The sequence below is a fragment of the Astatotilapia calliptera genome, chromosome 13, assembly GCF_900246225.1.
Source record: "Astatotilapia calliptera chromosome 13, fAstCal1.2, whole genome shotgun sequence".
Classification (NCBI taxonomy): Eukaryota; Metazoa; Chordata; class Actinopteri; order Cichliformes; family Cichlidae; genus Astatotilapia; species Astatotilapia calliptera.
Window position 1 is genome coordinate 3,636,183 of NC_039314.1, and position 22,884 is coordinate 3,659,066.

General features: G+C 40.0%; 1 protein-coding gene across 1 annotated transcript; it reads right to left on the minus strand.

Annotated features, from left to right (window-relative positions):
- Nucleotides 1-9,306: 9,306 nt before the first annotated feature.
- On the minus strand, nt 9,307-21,381 carry LOC113035023 (RING finger protein 122-like). The gene is made up of 6 exons (XM_026190259.1): nt 20,410-21,381; nt 16,468-16,624; nt 15,278-15,320; nt 15,112-15,153; nt 13,146-13,228; nt 9,307-12,279 (listed from the first exon to the last, which is right to left on the minus strand). The coding sequence occupies exons 1-6, from the start codon at nt 20,432-20,434 to the stop codon at nt 12,165-12,167; spliced, it is 465 nt and encodes a 154-aa protein (XP_026046044.1). The 5' UTR covers nt 20,435-21,381; the 3' UTR covers nt 9,307-12,164.
- Nucleotides 21,382-22,884: the final 1,503 nt, after the last annotated feature.

The window sequence follows — 22,884 nt, forward strand, 5'->3', positions numbered from 1 at the left end:
TCCGGTCTGGGTACTTCAAAATAAATGTCATCTGACCCTAGACTTGAGCATAAATTATACATAAAACCTACTATTTTCTTTATCACTAATATATAATTAATATACTGTATTGAATATATAGTGGCTCCCAAGTGTTCTTTAAAGAAACTTTCAACAAACAATTGTATGCCTGTCTTTATGTGTTTAAGTAGCTGCTGTTGTTAGAAAGCAATTGAACCTTCACAGACTCTGACTCGTTAGGCAGGTTGACATGTGCCCGTGAATGACTCTGAAAGTGTTGTACCGAAGGGTTGACTGCGCTGTATGAGATACTTATGGCTCATGGAAATGGACACTTTGTAATGAATCAGTGAAATTCCTGTTAATCCTCATGCACAGAAATTGGCTGTAATTCAATAGGCGAACAGCAGAGGGTGCTTCTGAGACAGTCTTCAATGAATAGCTAGTAAAGGAGCTGAACGGCTAAACTAATTACCAGAGCTCCATCCACACGAAATAAAGTCCAGGCAATGTAGTGACCAGAGATCATAGATAGAAAGTTAACTATAGGCTGCTGCTTGACTGAAACGTGGCAACAGCCTATTGATTTTGTTTCACTTAATGGCTCTACTCCATCTGAGTTTGTTTACATCTGTCAACCTCGCAACTCCGGGCGGCCTCGCGATAATTCACCACAAGCACTGGAAAGTTCTCCCTGTCACCCTTCCACTCATTTGATAACGTCGCTACTTGGATCTACTCCCACTATTATATGTACTGTGTACCGGCCACCTAAGCCAAATAAGGATCTGATCATAAGTTTATTTCTTTTACTGTAAATACAACAGCCTCAAAAACCTGTACTCCCCGTGACATCACATTTAGGAAAATTAATAATATTAACCCTGCTGATCTTTCATCTGCCATTTATGATTTTCCATTTGTTCACAGCACCTCATCCCCAGATGAACTTGTTTCTCACTATAATGTCAACCTCCACAACCTTCTTAACATATTTGATCCACTTAAACACCAAACTGTCTCATTTTCCCGTTCAGCACCATGGTTTACTCTTAACCTGCGCCATCGCAAAGCTAAAGGACGCCAAATGGAACATCTGTTCAAGAAAACTGGACTTACCATACACAAAGAAATGTATAACGATCATATCTGCATTGCTTCAGCCAAATCTGCATACTATTCTGGTTCAATCAGCTCTAGTAAAGGTAACTCCAGGTCTCCCTTTTCATTGTTTAGTAAAATTACAAAACCTCCGGACTGATTCCCCTCTCATATAGACTCTGCTGACTTTCGCAACTCTCTTATATAGTTTTTCACTCATAAACTGTGAGGTAGACTTTCTGTCTTCCTCCCAGTCATTTTCATTTTTACTCTTCCCTCCATAGCTGATGTATCAAATCTTATTCAAAAATCTAAATCATCCACTTGTCAGCTTGACCCTCTTCCCACTGTGTTAGTTAAAGCTTGTCTTCCCTCACTGGCTCCTCTCATAACTAGTATTATCCACTCTTCCCTTAACACTGGAATTATTCCTCTCTCCCTGAAAACTGCTCCTGTCACTCCAATTCTCAAAAAGCCTTCTGCAGATCCCAATAATTCTGATAACCTTCACCCTATATCAAACCTCCCTTTTATTTTGAAAATCCTTGAGAAAGTTGTTGCCTCCCAGCTTCACTCATACCTCAATGACCATAATCTCTACAAACAATTTCAGTCTGGTTTCCGCTGCATTCATAGTACAGAAACTGCTTTGTTAAAGATTACGAATGACCTTCTGATGGCAGCTGATTCTGGTCTTTTAACCATTCTCATCCTTCTTAATCTTAGTGCGGCATTTGACACAGTTTCTAATAATATCCTCCTGAACAGATTAGCATCCATTGGCATTAGTCACACCTCCCTTGCCTGGTTCACCTCATATCTCTCAGACCACACTCAGTTTATCCAATTTAATTCCTACTCTTCAAGTCTCTATCCTGTTTCTGCTGGTGTGCCCCAGGGTTCAGTATTAGGGCCTCTTTTATTCATTATCTACATGCTCCCTCTTGGCCAAATATTCCAAAAATATAATATAAATTTTCATTGTTATGCTGACGACACCCAGCTCTATATTTCCTCCAAACTTAATTCATCCCTTCCACCTACCTCCCTCTTGAAGTGTCTTATGGAGATCAGATCTTGGTTCTCCTCCAATTTTCTCAAACTTAACAGTTGGCGTGTGTCGTTGGCACAGCCTCTACCTTAACCAAATCTCACAGTTTCCCCATTAATATTGAAAATTTCCCCATCCTTCCATCCCCGCAGGTAAAGAGTTTGGGTGTCATACTTGACAGTACTCTCTCATTTCAGCCTCACATTAATTACATAACCCAGTCTGCATACTTTCACTTACGTAACATTAACCGACTTCATCCCTTCCTTACTCCCTGGGATGTTGCCATCCTTGTCCATAGTCTTATTACTTCCCAAATCAATTATTGCAACTCCCTCCTATTTGGTCTCCCCAGGAAGTCCCTCCATAAACTTCAACTTCTTCAGAATTCTGCAGCTCTGGTCATAACTCGTACTCCCTTTAGAGCACAGGTGTCGAACTCCAGGCCTCAAGGGCCGGTGTCCTGGAGGTTTTAGATGTTTCCTTGATCCAACACCGCTGATTTAAATGGCTAAATTACCTCCTCAACATGTCTTGATGTTCTCCAGAGGCCTGGTAATGAACTAATCATGTGATTCAGGTGTGTTGACCCAGGGTGAGATCTAAAACCTGCAGGACACCCCTGATTTAGAGACTATATCACCCCACTTCTTCAACAGCTTCACTGGTTGCCCATAGAAGCCAGGATAAACTTTAAAATATTAGTTCTCACGTTTAAGTGTATTCATAACCTTGCCCCTCATCTCTGTGATCTGCTTCATATCACCACAGTTTTCCGCTCTCTCATCTGCTACACACAGCCTCCTGCGTTAAGTCACCTTTGTTTCCATGGTAACATAGAGATAAGCAGTCCTAATGGAGTTACACGTTGCACTGATATGACCATCACAGTTAAGACATGCTGTTATAGATAAACCAAAGCAGCATTTAGAACAGACCTTACATCAGTGTTAGGGGGCCTTGTGTTAATGTAGCACCTCTCTGAGGAACATGAACCGGAAGGAACCACTGAACAGGAAAGTAAACATCACACGATCAGAAATAAATCTGTAGACTTACAGAAAGTACTCTCAGCTTACTTGGACTTTATCCTGTAATTTTTTAAAAAACAAAACAACAAACAGAGCTCGTCAGCTAATTCACAAGAAAGGTTTTTTCTGTCATTTTGTGAAATACCAACAGTAAAAACATATTTTTCTATTTTTTAACGGCTGAGCTCAATGATCTCTCAAAACAGGAATTGTTTTCAGTTATGTCGTCGTTTACCTGTAGGAAGTGTATTTCAGCAGAGATGGGAACTGATAAGAATTCAACCATCCTGATTCCTTATCAGTTCCCCGGGTTCTCATTGGCTCCACTCTCAGAGTCACCGTCGTCACTAAGCAGTATATCAGGCATTCATGCAAATTAATTGCTTGCTGTGGATGTTGTCTGTGCACATTGGAGCTGTTTCTGCTCTTATCAGTGTTGTTGTTGTTACTAAAAAGTAACGCAGTATGTTAAGTACCAACTCAAGGAGAAAGTAATTCATTACAGTACTCATGACATTACTTTCACACTTCTCCATAAGAGAAGTGAAACACACTGTGTCATAACTAGCATTTAACAAAGTAAACTTATAGGCCATAGGCTAAGCCTACAAAAATCCCAATCCTAATGAGAACACAGATACGATCTTTCTCCTGGTATTTAGATATGAAAACAACAATAAAAACCAGCAAAAAGAGAATTTAAAGTGCCAGCAGCCTCGGTGCGTAGCTGCAAATTAAAACGTTGGAAAAAGAAGTTGCAGAATTCAGTTTTCCAAGGACACAAATCATACTGTTCTGACAGCCACCTTTCTGCAAACAACAACAACAAACAAAAGGCATTCCCAGCTGTACTTTGTATGTCTACAGTCAAATATGTGAAAACCACTTTTCTTTTCATGTCATGACTTTAAGTAACAGTAAGGCATTTTTACATTCACGCGTCACTTGAGTCCAGAATTGCTGTTAAATAGTTGAACAAAACTCATCACTCGCCCTGGACGTGTGAGTCCATGTTTTCTATTTCACAACATGAAATATTATTTAGAATATGAATGGGGTCTGAATGCCAAAATTAAGTTAGTTCTGCTGTAAGGTGCAGATTTGCATCATGTTGCTAGGAAACAAACTGGTTTGAATCAAATTTATTTTCAAAGCTGTAACGGTGTCTTACTTTTAGGATTTCTGTCACAGGCCTACACTTGGTTACAACTCTGCTTATTTTACAAATTTGTTTTTGTTTTTCTTCAGTTGACATGTGACCAAATCTGCACTCAAAAGCTGTATTCTGAAATTACAGTTAAGTTTTGATGCATAATTGCAATGGACGCCATCAGATATGAAAACTGCTATGCACCCAGTGAGGTTTCCAAACAGACGGTTCCTTCAGACTGGAGAAATGTTGAGTGGACCGACGTACGTTTCCCTTCTGCTTTCTGAGGATCATAACAGGACGTCAGCTCTGTGCTTTGCTGTCTGACTCTGTGCTTTACTCTGACAGAAAATGAAAGTCTATCTGAATTCTGACCAAGCTGTTACTGCCAAGGATCTGCTCAGCATGTTTTTGGATGTGTCATCTCTGTTCAGGTAACTGTCTTACAAACGTGCTTTAGAAATGCAAAATTCACTTTCATTTGCTTCACGATTTTCCTCTCGTACTTCAGACGATTGTGAAAAACAATCACAGATACGGGATGGTGCATTACCGCAGTGCCGATGAAGCTGCCGTGGCTTTGAGGGAAATGAAGAGCAGCACCAAAGTCTTCTTCGTAGCTCAAGTAGGCATCAGGGAGGTCAGAGAGGGCCCCAAGGATAAAAGATCCGAACGTCCCCATCGAGCACCACCAGGCAGCTGTAGTTACCGCCCACTGCACAGACGTCCCATTCTGTGGGAACCACTGTTTCCAGCTTACAGACAGGTAATGAAACATTTGGACTCCCACAAAAAAGAAAAAAAATCTAAAGGTTTGTTTTTTTTATGGCTGATGATGGATGTTTTGATAATTTTATGAAATCTTTTGTTTTTCTCTCGTCAGACTGTGTCTATTGAAATTGATAACCTCCCACGATCTTGGTATGAAAGAGACCTGCTGCTTAGCCTCCTCCCTCCGACCACCATTGATGTAAAGGTGCTTACTCTCCAGCATTTAAAAGCACTGATTCAGAGAAATACATATGTACACAGCACTGAAAGTTTTAAATACTGTTTCTATTGTTTTAACATGTATGCTCTGTATTATGACCGTGCAGATATTTAAGAGAAAAGCCTGTGTGGTCTTGCCGGACTTCTCCAGTGCCTTGAGGCTCAGAGATTTGTTAAACAGTGCCCTTCACCACCTCCGCTTTATCTTTTCACCTCGTGGAAGACGGAGGTGCCCCACAGTGAAGATATCAGCAGCCGGCACCGTGCTCTGCTCTCGGTGACCTGTGACCTCTGCATGCTGTTACATATACAGATCAACACAAAAGCAACAATAACACAACTTCAGTATAATAATAAATGTAAATGCTGCTGTAGAGCTGGACCCATTATTTCTGCATTACATGTGTTACATGATTAAAACCAGAGAAAACAGGAGCTTAAAAGATGGGAAACAATAACACAACCAACATGCACAGTGATCATGGAACCTGAGTGGGATATATTAGAGAGCAAGTGGCCATTTTTTCCTCAAAGTTGCTGTGCTAGAGTCAGTAAAAAGCAAGGTTTCAGAATACACAGAACGTCACAGTTTGCTGTGTACTGGGCTGCATAGCTGCAGACCAGTCAGGCTGCCCATGCTGACCCCTATCCACCACTATGAGCACCAACAATGGGCACTTGACCATCAGAACTGGACCACAGAGCAATAGAAGAAGGTGTCCTGGTCGGATGAATCACGTCCTCTTTTACATCACATACATGCCTCGGTGCATGAGCCTGTGTGTAGGTGGCGACTGCCTGGTACCAGGATGCACCGCGGGAACAACACAAACCAGCGGAGGCAGTGCTGTGCTGGGAAAACTTGGTTCCTGCTGTAAAACTGGGGTTAATGATTGATGTGGCATGAGGGGGAAGTTGGCAGTCACTGATCTGAGTAAACAGAAAGCTTACAAAACAATGCCCCACTAGTGACAGAATTCTGGCTACCTTGCAACAATGCCACCTAAGTTTAAATGAGCCTAGGAACTCTAATTTAGTTTCTGTTCCACAGGGGAGAGAATCGGAATCTTTATTAATCCAAGACAATTAGAACAGTAACCGACTGAACTAAATTAAATAATAAAATATATTATAAAGTTTACAATATATAAGAAATAGCTGTGATATATATAAATAGCTCAATTATAAATATCCAGAATATTACAGAGATGAGATACATATGACTGACATTTTACTCTAACCTGTCAAACTTTATTATTTCTTAATTTCACTGAAGAGCATGTGCAAAAGTAACTATTGCTCTGTGTACTGTGCATTAGATGGAGGAGTTGTACAGGCATGGATGACTTCCTGTGTCGTTCTGTGGTGCATTTGTGTAATCTCAGTCTCTCACTGAGCGTGCTCCTGTGACCGTTGGCATCTGCAACACCCCACCTGCCGCCCCAGCAAGCAACAGCATAGAGGAAGAGTTATCACTGGCTCCGATTTGAGAGTCACGACCATCTCTGAGCAGCATATCAAAGACATTACATTTGTGCAAATTAATTGCATGCTGGGTTGTCAAATGTTTGTGTGTTGGAGGTATTTCCACTCTTTGTTTTATTAAAAATGGAAAAAACCCAACTTGTTTTTTTTTAGTATACTTTTCAGTTAACGAAAAGACTCACAAACAAGCTGCAGCTTAAGGTATTGCAGTCTTCAGCTGCAAGGGATTTTCATCCGAGTAAAAAAACAATTTTTCCATTTTATTTTTGTTAAAAACATTAAACTAAAGCTGAACTTCAATCACATCTTCTTTATAATCCACAAAGTCAAAATAGCAACAACAGTGAGTTGTTGTTGAGTTGTGTGACATCGGGTTGCCTCTGTGTTTTTTTGTTTAGGGAAGTGACTTCTGGTACATCCCTGTGCTGATGATGGAATACAACAGTCAGTTCCTGGGAATGAAGAGGCAGGAATAACAGTGACTAGCTTGTGTATTGTATATCTGAGATCATGTGACACATGTTCATTTTATGTGAACCATAAAGTACAATATGTATCATGAGTAGATGGATGTATTATCCTTTATTACACTCTCAAATACGATAAAATTTTTCTTCATCCTCCTGGTTTATTTGTTTTGTTTTCTTCGAGTCAGGTTATGCCAGATGTGGCATCATCTTGCAGGAGGATAACAATCAGCCCATTTGCTGACTGAGAGACTACAGCCACTTAGAGTTGTGCACCCAGAAAGAGGAAAGAGACATTAGGTGAGTCACTAAGCCCAGAGATTTGATTGCTTATACACGCATGGATGCCAAGGAAACAAAAACAACCATTCCAGACAAAGACGAAAACATAAATAGAACCATATGCTCTTTGATATCTATTTATAATTAAGGCAACAAGTCATGTACTGAGAGAACCTGTGAACCAGCTTATCCCCTCCCTTTGCGATTATCCTCTCTATCTTCTAATCATTCTCTCCACTTGCTGTAATGAGGTAATTTGTCTGCAGAACACTGAATGCATGCTGATATCTGAGACTTCTTGAAGTTAAATATTTACTTTATGAGGAACTGTGGACTACTTTCAGGGCATGTGGGAATATAGATGTTAGAACATTTGTAGTGTGGTGTTTTGGGGACTCAAATGAAATTTCTGCCTTTTCAAGTGTCTGCAGGTAATCCGGTTAATCAGTGTCAACAATCAATAGTTAGCATCTTTGAAAACCTTTTCGTGACACAATTGATGTGTTCTTGCACAAATACCCTGATGTCATACCTGAGCAGGGAATTTCCAGACATTTGCTGACTCTGTGCAACAGCTTTCTTTTGTCTCTGCTTTTGTGTTGTGCATATTTATGCAGTAAGACGTGCATCTTTGTACCTGTACGGTCGCTTATTTGTCCCTGTAAAGACCCTGTAGTAGACCAGAAATTCTGTTTATGAGTTAAGAAGACTTAGATGTAAACATTATAAACTGGTCCACCCCAAGGATCGATCCCCCGGCACAAGCAGATTATAATGTATGCGGTGAAGAGCCAGGAGGACCTGTGATTTCTAACTCCTGGAAACCAAACAACCTCCGGCTAAGTGGATGGCACAACACAGAAGAACTACCTCGTTGGGTCAGGACTCCACAGTCTGTTACACCTACAGGCCAGTGGGCACTTGTTCACTTGTACACATCCTAGACAGGGAGGAACGCTGGTTTGAGCGGGACGTCAGTGAGACCATTTACATGAAAAAAGGAAACACACACTTCTGAACTGAGGAGGGCGCCCAAGTGTACATATGCAGCCATTTTCCAACTCTCTCTGTAAGGCACTCATGACGTTTGATCAATGGTCGTGACAGTTTTCATATTATTGATCATTAAACTGACCTCATGGCCCAATGCTAGTCAGTGGTGCTAGTTTCTGTTAGGTTGGGGTTGAGACAGGTTGATGAAGCTTGCAGTCAGAAGAAGTCACTTGGATGAGAGAGGAAATGTTTCTCCCTCTGAAAACATTACAGATGAACAGAATCGACTGTCTGAGAGTTCAGTATATCGTGACTTCCTGTAATAAATACAGGCAGAAATGGTGATATGAAATAATCAGATTGTTATTACAGGCACACCAGAACTTTGAAGCTGAATGCTGAGGTCAGTATGCTAGCAAACTAACAGTAATAATGCTAACATTACTAATGTTTCAAAAGTAATGTTTGCTATTTTAGTTTAGCATGTCAGTGGATTAGCAGGTACGCTGATGAAAATAGCCTGTAATTCTTTTGATATGTGGCTGCAAACCATTAAGGCTTCTTCAGTTTGCTGGATTAAACCAAAGAAGCCTCTTGGATGAAAGGTGAAACCAAAAAGAGGTCCAGCTGCTTTCATTTCAAGCATTTAAGTCTACCATGAACTTTATGACTGAGAACCTACACAGACATTTAGGCACAAACCATAAAATGTAACACAGATTAAATTTTTGACTGAATGAAGGTGCTGGATAAACGTCAACAGATATGTAAATACTTTAATTTTAAAGTAATCTGGATCCCCACTGGGGACCAGTTATGGTTTTTACAGCATCCCATAGCGGTACAATAATTGTCTGGTTTCTTCAAAGCTCAAAGTGTTTGATGGAGAGACGAACCAACAGGCTGAGGTTGTCAACACCAAAGACACTGCTAAAAAGATAACAACAAACTGCATTTAAACTTACACAGAATTATTGGTGGGTACATTTATATAGCACCGATAAGGTGGCACCTCATTGGTTATAACACTGTGATTATTCTGTATGAGGACACATTGTAAAAGATCAGAGTTGCTAAAATATAGCGAGAGTACCAACAGGCTTTTCTTTCATATATTAAAATGACAACATAGAAATAAACAGTTTTAATTGTGTACATGTAACAAATCTAGACAAAAAAAAAAGACGTGGGTCCAGACAACCTTATCAAAAAGCTGATTGTACTGAATATATTTTAGAAGTCAGAAACTGTTATAGTTACAGTTTACACAGTACTTAACCTGTATAACATGGTGAACACAGAGAATTATAATTATGATGTACCTCACTTGTTCTCGGACAGGCTCTTTCATGTCACTTCAGTCCCTTCTTACTTTAGCAAGTGTAGCTCTTCACACATGGGGAGCTAAGATTGCCTTAAAGATGAATTAGTTCATGTTAGCACTCCTGCAAAAGTGCTGTGTCATCACAGACTCACAGTATATTTTACTGAAACCTTGTTATGATTTTTTTTTTTTAAAGAAGAAGAAGAAGAAACAAATATCAAAATCAGGTATATTTTAGTGGGTGAGTCACTCGAGACATTTGGGACATGGCTACCTTCACTCAGCTTGGCAACCCAGTATAGTACAGAGCTGACTGAGAAATAGTAGATACACCTGAATAAATACACCTCTTCCTCTTGTTAGTTCAAAATAATCCCATTTCCTTAAGTTAAATCAGCCCCGTGGGTCATTTTGCACTTTCTTTACAGTCTCTGCATTCATCATCATCATCATCATCGTTGTCGTCTCATCACACAGAGACAAAGGAGGTTCAGATCTCTTCATAACATTGTCAAGAGACTGCACTTTTTTTCTCAGGCTCTATGAAAATGTAGCAAACGATCAAAGCAAATCATGTTCACAAGGAGCTGCATGTCATTTTTGGGTAAAGTAAAAGAACAAAAAAAACAAGCAGACTGGAGTTTGTCATACAAACATTTCTCAGAGGCAGAGCTGCTCTGAAGGCAGAAATAATCTCATTAGTTCAGTTATAGTAAAGCTATATTATCTGACCCCACTTGATCAACAACCTGAAGCAAAACTTGTGTCTATATTAAACTGGAGCCTTTTGAAGTCTGAAGTTTAGACTTATGTCTGACAAGTTTCACTTTCACTGTTCACATGTAGCACCGACTCTTCCACCATAACCAGCAAACTGAATTTCAAACACGAATCGTAACAACTTTGTCATCACAGGTTGATGAAGGGAAGCATGATTTGTGGTCTGAGTTATTGTTGTTTTTGTTGTTTGTTTGTTTTTTTGACAAAACTACATGGATGCTACATTTTTCACTTCAAATCCAGTTTCTTTTTCTCTTTTATATTACAAAGTCTCTTAAATACTTCATCTGTTTTTAGTGGGCTTTGCATTGTATGCATCTTGAAGGCACTTGTCCATTAGTTTACACATCTGGCTTGACTGTGTTAAAGCTACAGTGGACAAAATCGTTTTGGCAACAATGAAAAAAAAGAAAATCGATAACCTCCCAGCACGCTGTAATCCAGCAGTTGCAGAGGAAAGTGGACTGCTGCACTTTCTCTGGGTTTTGTTTTCAGGCTTTAAAAAGCTAGCTCATGATCGGCGAGGCAATCCGCACAGACTGGAATAGCTGATCGCCAAGAGGTGAAATAATAATTCTGTGACCACACCATTAAAAAGTAGCTTTATTTAAATCTGACTCCAGATTATCCCACTGTGAAGTGCTGCACCTCTCCCTCCACGTCTGCTCCACTTGGATTGCTAACTCTTGGTGTGCCCATGCTCACTGAATCTCTTCCACCTCTGTTCAAAACAGTCAAACCTCACTTGATGCCAGCTGGGAAAAGAGGACAAACTTGAAGAGAGCCAAAACTGAAAAACTTAGTGCTACCTTCTGACCTCATATGCCTTTTTGGCCTTAAACAAGTCCTCCACTAGAAACTGCTTTCTGGTCTCTGGGCCATTCCCAGCTATGGTCGATAGTGATGATCATCGCTATCATGGTTGTGTTAGTTTGACTTTAAAAAAAGTCTGTTTTGTGTCTGCAAAGCTAGTCATGAGTGGGTGATCCAAACATACCCAGAGCACTTGGAGCTGTGCATGGCTGCACAAAGGGAGAATAACACCAAACTAAATTAATAGACTCTAAATTGCAAGTGTACACCTTTTATCTAAAGAAATGAATTCCAAGCAGGAACATGCAGGACCTTCAGGTGGGAGAGAGAGGTTTGAGTTCTGTGAATTCAATGATGGGAAAGCCATATGAGATGGCTGGTTATTTTTGAACTTTCTCCTTTTTTCTGCCTTTGGTTGATTTCAACCTACTGCAACTCTATCATGAATGCCGTGTACATACAGATTAAATGTGGTTACCATTCCAATCTCTCACCTTATTCAGTTTGCCGGGAATGTTCTTTGGCTTTCCTTATTTACTCTCATATCTATATTTATTTTCACTTTCAGAAGAGCTCTGCCTCATAAATACTCACATTACTAAAAGTACTGTGTGTCAGATTGTGGAACAGGATTCTGTACAGTGACAGGTCAATTGACTGAAGAGCCGTGGAGTGCTGCTGGACGTACGCTCCACTCTCAGACCTCCAGGAGACTCTGAGGCACTGGTTGCTGGTGGTCAGGCTGGAGGCGACAAATGGGCTTGTTGCACATGGGGCACACGCTGCGAATCTCTAACCATTTTAGCAGACACCTGCATAAATGTGGATAGACATGAGGCAAAGACACAAAGTTGCAAAGTTATGTGAAAAGGTTCAGTTTTAACCACGTAGCATCCATCAGATCACCAGAGAAATACTTAAGGTTCCATTTTAGCAACATGTTAAACAAGCACAGTCCCAGAAGCAAGATCATGTTACCTTTTAACTCAGCTCCTTTACATGGATTTTGGCCTTTCAGCTTTCCTATTTTAAGATTTAAACCTGAATACACCAAGTAGGTGAAAAGTCTATATAAAAGGGTCAATATGAACTGAACCTACCCTGCCCCAAAAAAGATCCCTGGCGACCCAGTGATGGTTTAGTGGTTAAAAACACAACAAAAGAGAAATACAGGAACAGTGACAGCTCACACACTTTGTAAACAGCATGTACATTCCAGAAGCTGGTCTAAAACTGCTGCTGTTATTGTCACACCTAAGCTGCAGGGTAAATTCAAGGCTCAGTTACAAAGGTCCTCCTGTTCAAACATGCACGGTCAAGAGTTCTTAGAAATCTGGTAGTCATTTCCTGCGAGCGTTGCTGGGCATCTTTTTCCAAATTCTACGGCCTCGGTGACTGCGTCAGCTGCTAATTGAAGGCAGAGACCAGCAAGAAATTTGCACATGTCGTTTCTCCAGCTGGTCGAGATCCTTGCACATTTCACTAAAACTTTTAAGCTTTAAAAAAGACGAATGGAGCCACGGTCAGGCAGTCAGCTTAGGTGCATGATTACAAGTTTGTGAAACCACTAAAACAAATGAAACATGTTTTGAGTTTGGAGTTTTCGTAACATGGAGTCAGTTGTTTGCTCTCATGAAGGTTTGATAATTACCATGGAATGATGTACTAAACAACTTACTTTTTGTGAAAAGCATGGGAACACGGGCACACTCCAAGCTCGTCCCTGCTGCGAAACTCTTCCAAGCACACCGCACATGTTTGCTGAAAAGGCCAAATGACGGTTTAATTCAAAATTCAAAACGACTACCTTTTTTTTTACACTTATTGTGTAACATCTGGGTGTGATTTCACAATAGAGACCATCTTTTCATTCGCTCATTGGTAGCTTAAAAGTTACATTAAGATATAGCAGTTACTATAATTTTTCAGAGATCTTCCTGAAGCTCCTGAAGCACACATTTATTGCTAGCAGTGAGTACCTCGCCTGTTTCTCTTGGGTGAATAACCACAATACCAATTTTGGCATTTAATCAGTTATTCGATTGCTTTACTTTTCCAAAATCTAGTTATGCTTATTATGATGTATCAAACTGCTAAAATAATGAATTATAAATACATAACATCTAGCACAAAGTGGTAGCTACAGTCATGAAGCCATGCCCGTGGAGCACCTGTAACAGCCATAACTTAAAGTAAAGTCTGCAGGACTTTATCAGTGGCTCCTACACAATGTGGCTTCAGTTCACTGAGTTTTGTGGGCATTTGTTTATGCACAAAGGTCCTGTCACAGCGTGTCAGCTGGGTTGAGGTCTGGACTTTGACTGGGTAACTTTGATTCTTTTCTTTTTTTACCCATGCGGGTTGTAGATTTGCATCTGTACCTGGGATCACTGACCTGTTTTATGACCCAGTTTGGGTCAAGCTTTATCTGTCAGACAGATGGCATATTTGACTCAGAATACTTTGGTATACAAAGGAGTTAATGGCTGACTCAGTGACTGCAAGGTGCCCAGGCCCTGTAGACTGACCAGATCACTAAAAGCCAAATGTGAGGCAAAAACTATTTTTGTGTAGGAGAAAGCGGGATGACAATGCTGAAAAGTAGACTGAAATTTGTCACATCGAACTTGAAAATAAAACTCCAATCAATTGTGCATGTTACCAGATTGTAAATTACTATGTATGGGCCAACTATGCACCTGTTTTATTTCACTGCTATTTCAGCAGTTTGTATGTTTCACTTTTGATTAATCTAAATCTAGATGCCAAATCCATAGATTGGCATACTTTTTTCAGCCATATCTGACAATTTTTGCCATTTTTATCCAATTATGACCCCAAAAATCATTGTGTTAGTTCACACCATAGTTCCCTCCTGTGGGAAAACGAAAAATAACTCTAGCAAAGAAGACAAAAATTCTTTCTAAGAACATACTGCCACTTCATTTTTGTTGTAGAAGTTTGCATCATATTCAACAAAATCTGCTAGTTACATCTGATGACTTGTAATATTCGCTGAAGAGTATGGCATCGGACAGGTGACTATCTGACTATCATAAAAAACCTTCCCTTCATATATACTGGGTAAATGCTAGACTTTAGAGTCTATTTAAAATGTGGCTGTTATTTACTGTCATAATTTCAATGAAGCAGTACAGGTGTACTTAGTTTTTCACAGGACTGCCTAGATTACTCTGAGTGAAAACTTTCACATGACTGTAATTGCTGTAGCTAGCTAAACCTCAAAACCAGCAGCTAATGGTTAAAAAAGTAGTTCTAAAAGTAAGTGGCAGGTTTTACATAATGTATAATGCTTTTACATGGTCTCCTCTTATTTGACCTTTAAAAATATGATGGCATTTTGCCATAAGAGTCAAAGGAGTAGGATGAAGTTTACACTTATCTGATCCTATCCTATATTTACGCTGCAGTCACACCAAACAATGGTTCCCTATTTCTTTGGTTGAATTATAGATTTACTACAGCTCAGCAGTAAATTAGGCTTCCATTTAATCCCTTTATTTGGTTTTGCTTTTCACAGTTTAAATCACTTAACAAAAAGGATGTATAACAAATATCTTTTAAATAGTTAACACTGGCTCTGGTTCCTGTTCATCTCAGCCCAGTTTGCCCCTTTAACTTACACCAAGTAGGCTCAGTTTCTTCTCCGCTCCTTTTAAAACAACCTGTTGAGAAGAAGGGATTTGTGTAAAATATATACATATAAATGGCAGTTCTCTAGAAAAAGCGCAAGTGTAACTGGATTACAATTTGGCACTTGTCATATTGGTCACAATATCAATATATTACCTCGTTGTAGCCGTACTGCCCTCTAGCACCTCGTCGCCTCAGTCTGTGAAGCACAAATAAGAAACATATTATTATTTAGATACATGAAAGCTCTAAACTATGTCTGATGCTTCCACATCTGTCTTCACCATTACAAGTCTTGTCATGCTGTAGGAATCAGCTGGGATAGTACTTTGAGCAGGCCTGGAATTCACACAACGTGAAATTCATGTATCAGCCTGTCCATCCACTCTTGTACTGAGCAGAACTGTAACTCTGTCAGGAATGTGCGCTTGTAGGAAAAAAATCTGGCTGAAATTCAGTTTTACTGCACTGATCACAAGCTGTGTAAAGCATAAATAGATTAGCATTATTTTGGGTTTGGGGAACAAGCAAATAGCTAGTTCACCAATCCCTTACTAAATTTGAAGGATAAGTAAAAGCACCTTTGTCTCCAGGGTATCTTCGCTACACCTTTGCTAGTGAAACCACAATATGACTGATGAAACATGACTTCATCAATCCATTTACACTGACTTTTTCCAGGAATGCTAGTGCTTGAAAGCAGCACCCTGTCCTAAACCTGTTCTGTCAGCACTTCATTTTGTCAAACAACAATGTTCCATGTATTTCCACATAATGCAATGACAGCGGAAAATACTATCTCCTAATGTTCAGAGTCAGCCATTAAGATCTGCTCATGTGAACCCACCCCATAATATAATTTAGCTTGTTTCAGCTGGACTGATAGTTTCATGTGACTCATTTCAACTCCCATATGAATGCCAAATGATAAAAGATGATACGAAGAAATGAGTCTGGCTGTGGATGAAACACAGTTGCAAGAAACTGAGAAATAAGATGTTTTGTTTTGTAACACACTCCAATATAGGTAAAAAAAAAATCCTGTATAAGTGAATGGAGGATTAAATATGTCTTGGAACTATTTTTGATTCTTTTGTTATTTGTATTTGTAAGTTAGGTGTACAATTCTGTCTACTTAACAACAGATTTTATGATGTTTATTAAAAGAGAAAGACCCATTTACTATTTGGAATTAGAGACCAATTCCGCTGAGAGTCTGACAGACTTAGAATGAATTAATGCACATGACTAAATGGTGACTAGTTCATAGAAACACACAAATATAAGAGTTTTGTAGAGCTATCTGATGCAGGAGCTCTAAAGCTGCACTGCCTTTTGTCCTGTACCTGAACAGGTAGCAGCAGAAGATGAGGCTGAGCATGAGGATGAAGAGGCCGATGCCCAGGATGATTATGTAGACGTTGAGCGGCAGTTCGTGCAATGTTTCTGATGTCATCTTGCAGTAAGGATCAGAGCTCTGCAGTCCGAGGTTACATAGACACCCTAAGAGAATAGGATACACACAGAGGAAAAAGACTGCACCCAGTGTATAAACTACCTCAACCTGTATTAAAACAGCTAGAGCAACACAGTTTGGCTCACAAGAAAACTACTTCCATAACTACTTGCACGTTAGTGTAAACCAGTCCCACCACAATAGCTTAACACAGCTGATTTTTTATACTAAGGAAATTTGCTTTAATGACATAATAAACATTTTAGTTGTTCAGATTTATGAAAAGGTATTTTGAGCTATATAATAAATACCTATAGCAGCAATCATTTATGAATAGTTTCAAATTAAAATACAGTTAATTATTAAACTGGATCATTTTATAATATCAGTGTATAATATTTCCATAATACGTTGGTAGTGGCCTGTATGTAAGGCTCACTGTTCATATATCTTGACACAAAGAACAAGCCACTCCTGAATATAGTGTTGGTGATAATGCAAATACGGATTCATGGTTTCTCATGCCTGATTGTATGGCAACACAATAAACAAAGCTATTAGTCAGCTAATTCAGCTGTGGAATTAAAATGCCAACAGAAATCATTAGGAAAGAAAGAAAGCATGCTTGCTTTTTCTGCACAGAATATTTATGACCTAAATAGTTTGCAAAATTCATAAAGATGTGGGAAAGCTTCTATTTAATTTTATTCTGAACAATTTATGTCCTTTGTCTGTAGTTCTGAAATGACCCTAATAGCCCAATATGTTATAGAGACATATATATATGTGCACAAAAGGAAAGGAAAAGCTAATATACACAATTGTTTTTTAATTTTTTTAAACAATTTTTTGCAATGCTTCATAACTATACTGTTTAACAGGTTCTTTTTGTTCTCTTCAGACTTGTCACTAGAAAACTCTGATGAACCAGATGTACCCTACTTGCCCGGCATCAAGTGGCAGATAAATTTATCCCTTTGCTAGGAAGCTAATGCCCATTTACCTAGCTGTAATGTTCGAACTTTTATTTTGAAATCACCGGATGTAGATAGGTACGCCGGCTGTGTGTTCATGTGCTAGCTTAGCAGTTTACAGTTGCGTGGATGCTTGTTCTATATATACGGAATAAAAGAATCAGTATGAAGACTCCGAGGCGATTTCTTCATAAGCAGTGAAGACACAACACTAGCTATTATCTTCATATCGAAACGTTGCCATTAGCTACTTAGCTAAAGGCTATGTAGCCTTAGCTAAAGGCTATGTAGCCATTAGCTTGACCAGAGTAGTAGCTAAGAGCTAAGGACTGATCAACGTGTAACATTTAGCAGCTACAACCAGAACTTTCCTCGGCAGTTGTTGGACAACAAGTAGCCTAGAGTTGTTATCAGTTGTTAATGTTGCCCGCATTAGCAAACATTTTAGCCTTTAAAACCAGGCTGTTAAACTTGTTTCAAAAAATATACTAGTCTGGACTTCCCATGTGTGTCACGTTGCTATTTTAGATCAAGGGAATGAAGGTCAACAACATAAGTTTAACACCTGTGTGTATAAACACATTTTTATGTGAGTATTAGACCACACAGCTCCACCAGAGGTTTCGGTTGGGCTCACTAAAAAGAGCCGGCTCTTTCGGCTCCGAACCGGCTCTTCAGGTTGTTTTGTTGCTTTAATTAATTTATTATTAACAATAATATAAAATTATGCACAAAAGGAATTACTAATGTACAAAAAAAAGTGGTTTTATTTATATATGTTTATATATAAATATATGCGGTGGCCCCTAGAGACAAAACACGTACAAACTCCAAAACACATTTCTAGCATGAACTGAACTTCCAAAACAGAGCTACCTAGATCACTTAAATTACACAATTGAAAGCATGAAAGCATATGTGTGTTGTTTATGTATTTATACACAAGCATTCATATATAGTCAAATAATTTTAAAAAAAATGTTAATTTATCTGTTATTACCACACACCAAATCCGGTGGTTGGTACTTGCTGGCTTGTGTAGCCACTAGGTAACAAAAGCTCAACACTGCCCCTAACATCCTGGAGCACTTCTGTTGTCTTTTGTACGTGTTTTGAGTTTTTATGTGCTTCTGAGTTTTTACATGCTTTGGAGTTTGTACGTGTTTCAGAGTTCGTATGTGATTTGAAGTTTGTATGCGCTTTGTCTCTAGGGGCCACTGTAAATATACGTTTATTTATTCACTCCACATAAAATGTAATAAATAAATCATATAATACAAAAATAAACTATTCACATTTCAACTTTTAACTATTTAAATTTTCAGCTTTTTCCTTTTACAAATTTAAAGTGAAATAACACAAAACACTGCAAACCACAACACAATTAAATATAAATTATAATATGAAAATAAAAAGAACATGTATATTCTCTGTCATATGGACCTGCATGAATAAACTTTCTGAATCCTTTGTCCCTGGCTCTTTCTGTCTTTCCCTCCCGCTCTGTTCCTGTGCTACTGAGCATAACTACCGCCCCTCCCCCCCTCTGCCCAGCATAAAGCACAAGGCTCGCATGTTGAGTGAAGCGGGAAAAAAGTGCGAGAGAGGGTGAGAGAGAAAAAACAAAACAACAAAAAACCCACGGCTAGCGATAAGGAGCCGGCTCGCGTCGTTCATGTCAAACACCCGGCTCTAAGAGCCATTTCGTTCGCGACCGACCCATCACTACTCCACAGTGGATGTAGGGTTGGGTTTTAGGGGGTGCACTCTTGTGTCTGTGCAGTCTGTAAAGCCTGGCACACGAGCTGCACACGACATCTGTGTAGCCTCTTGTCTCAAATTGCAAACTGCTTACCCTGTTAGCATTCTTAGATAGAGTGTTTGAATTCAGGGGAAAGTTGTGGGAAAGTATTGTGGGATTTTGGGGTCAGATTTTTGTTTCTGGTGATGTTTGCTATCCTCATGATGAAGACAGAGAAAACAAGCAGCTTTCCACACCCTAAAATAGACCGACTTTAATATGAACTTTTATATCTCTCCTTGCATCACAAAGGAATGTGTTCTACTTGCTTTTTGGCCCAACACCCCTTAGTTTAGCTTGGGGAGAAACAAGTTCTTAGCCTGAGGGGTTTGAGCAAGGCACTTTTCATTCCATGCAACAAACGTCAGGTTTAAACCACAGTAATTAATGTTTTCACAAGACTAAAGTGCAAGAAGTTAAGCTACAGTGGAGGAAGTCTGGTTCAGAAGTCACTCTCTAATGGACAAGGGTCACTGCAGCAGGTGACAGTCTCAGGGGGTTTTAGGAGGAGGGTTAAGGAGGACGTCTGGACGAAGGAGGTAATCTTAGCACGATGCTAGTAAATCATTGATAGTGGAGCACTAAAGGCTAGGCTACTGTGCACATGCATTAGTTGGGGATAGGCTTATATCATTGTTAAACATGACTAGTTTTATTTTGATGTGTTTTGGATGGAAAATTTGTAGAAATGTGTAGCATAAAAATCTTTAAGATGATTAAGTAGGAAAAACTTTTTTGCAGTCATTTTTTTAAAATTATAAAAATAGTAAAACATGTTGTGGCCTAGTTGTTACTGTTGTCATAACTTCATGACATCAGGATAGGGTTGGGTCAGCTCTTCACTAATCTAGTGACTGGAAAGTCCTTCCTCACCTCATAGTAACAATTATATATAAACATGTCTTACCTACAAACAGCTTAATAATGTATAAATCAGTTGCTAGAAAACACCAGTAGCATTATCCAATCAAAATCAGTTGACTATGTATAAGGAAATCGTGGTGGAACAGCTTAATATAACTCTTTTAGGAGGGCAAACTGGCTCCAGGTCACTTACCGTTACACCAGTGGACAGGATGCATCAAATGTTCATATAGCAAACCCAGTAAGCCGTTCCAGTATCACAAACTATGATTTGCACAACTTTTCTGGGATTGTTTCCAGCACTGAAAATGATGTCCGCCTCCAGGTTCCTCTTATACCTGTGTTAAATCCTTGTGGTCTAGAGTCAGTACACCTGATCAGAGACACCTAGGACCTTGAACACAATGTTTCAGTCTGCTGGGATGATTTTACCCCATGAATGTCATAAAAAACATCCACTTATGTGAGATTTTGACTCCCAGACGGCTGCGAATGTATCAGAGGTAGAAACTAGAGTGCTCCTTTGTGCATTCCCCACAAATGACAAAGAATCCGAGTTGTGCTGATGAGAAGACACCAATGTCACTGACAAGACAAGGAAATGTATTCCAAATCCCATACAGCACTTTTGTTATGAGCCTCTGGCTTTGTTTCCCCCTTCAAAACACTGTGACAAGGCTGTCCTTCCCTTCCTCTTCTTCTGTTCTCTTTTCCCTTTCTTCTCACTCCTCTGTCCGCTCCTTTTAGATCTCCACGCCGCTTTCGTCCTCTCTGGCTGTGAAAACCTGCCGTTGCCAATTATGGAGAGACAAAGGGAGGGACGTGGACGGGTTCTCCCGGCAGCACAGCCAGCCAAGCAGGCAGGCAGCCTCTCAGTGTTCCCGTGGAAAGCAGCAACTCATCTCTTCCCCCGGCTTCCTGCTGTGAACACAGAACACGGGGAGGTATGTCAATGCAGGAAGACAATGCAGCCAATGGTAACTCAAACCTAGGGTCTCCTCTCTCCGCCTGTGGTTTCTTTTTTTTCTCTTTTCTTCTCACATTCACTCTCCTTCCTCGTCTCTCTTCCCCACGTTCTCTGTCTAAAGGTCTCAGTTTGTAAACAGATCCCTGCTCATGTGATTTGCTGTCTGCATCATAGCTCTGCTTTCACCGCCCCCTCCTTCCTCCCTCCTTCCCAGCTCGCCTGCGTGCCCTCCTTTTACCCCTCTGGGTTTTCCTTCCACCCACTCTCTCCCCCACCCCATCCCCACCTTCCTATGCAGCTGCAAGCTATTATTGAAGTAGCTGCAGAGCAGATGGCAGACAGGCAGATGAGGGGAAAGTCAGCGATATGACAGTTGAAAGATAGTTTGATTAATTAGATGCAGTGTTTTCCACTGATAAACAGCAACTCGCTTTGTTTATGCAAAACTCGTAACCCGAACCAAAGGGGAATTTTGAATCCCTCAAAACTTCCATAAGCCAACTTCCAACTGAACTAAAAATGTAACTGCCTCTGGGCCCTTGCCCATGTATAAAAATAGCTTCAATAAGCTCAATAATCGTAAAGATAAGTGTCAATTGCAGGCGATAAGACAGGAAGAGAGATGTTAGCAGATAGCTAATCATGATAGGTAAACATGGAAGGAATATGACACAGAAAGACAGAAGGTTCAGTACAGCTGTTATTGACAGACAGATGGATGGGTGTGTCACTGTGTTTGCTGGTTGTTGCTTTCACCTTTCCAGTGCTTTCACCTGTACAAATGAACCTAGCCAAAGGTAAACAGTCCAGAAAAACCACTGTAAATGCAGCCTGAGGTTATGGGCCAGGAAAAAAAAAGGAAGAAATGTAGAGCTCTGCTAAGTGAGGATTAACGGGTTCAATGAGTTTCTACCCTCAGACCTGCTTTTATAGAAGAAAAATTACAACCCGCCTTATGACTTCAGCTTTTGGCCAGTAAATACTTTTGTTCAGGAGTGAATAATAAATGTTTCATCGCACGAAGAATCACATTAAAAAGAAAAAAGTTATTTAAGTAGCTATAAAAAAACTGGTTATGGGACTTCTGTGATTTCTTAACGGTACAACGTGTAAAATCTAACCACTAGATGTCAGTACATGGCAGATTACGGTTAACTGAATGCTTTTTTCTTACTCCTCCCAATTTAAGTGCATAATCCTGTCTATGGTGGCCACTGTAGGACAAACAACTCGGCCAACAGTACAATTGTAGCGAGTGTTTGCTGTCAGTTAGCTGTTTATGCCACATCTATTTCTCCGAAGGAGGCTGTAAAACTTTCCGAAAAGACTCCGATATGCCTCGATTGTCATGGTTCCCTGTGTCTCCCCAGCGATCTCGGTGTTGCTGTTGTTGCTTTCTCTCTCTGGCCTTTCTCTCTCGCTCGCCTCTGCTGGGGTTCCCACCTCTGGCCCATGCCCTTGCAAGTAATCACGCACCTGCAGCTCATTGTCCTGAACTTCAGCCACTATTTAGGCGACAGCTCAGCGTTTCTCATCACTGGATCGTTGTACGACACTCACCAATGTAGCCCCGACTCTTTCCTGTGTATCGTCGTTTCTCGTGTTTCCCTGGCTTCTAATTGTCTTCCCCTGTACATAGATCTTCTTGGACCCATCCCCGTTTCCACCCCTGGAGTTGCAATCTTGATTGTTTTGGTGAGT

What these genes read in the sequence shown, in the direction of transcription:
- LOC113035023 (XM_026190259.1), bottom strand. Translation starts at nt 20,434, where the DNA reads ATGCATCCTGTCCACTGGTGTAACG. An exon ending in GGCAGTACGGCTACAACGAG is followed by an intron (nt 15,154 to 15,277) that starts GTAATATATTGA and finishes TCTTCTCAACAG; the next exon opens with GTTGTTTTAAAAGGAGCGGA. An exon ending in TCCCATGCTTTTCACAAAAA is followed by an intron (nt 12,280 to 13,145) that starts GTAAGTTGTTTA and finishes ACATTTATGCAG; the next exon opens with GTGTCTGCTAAAATGGTTAG.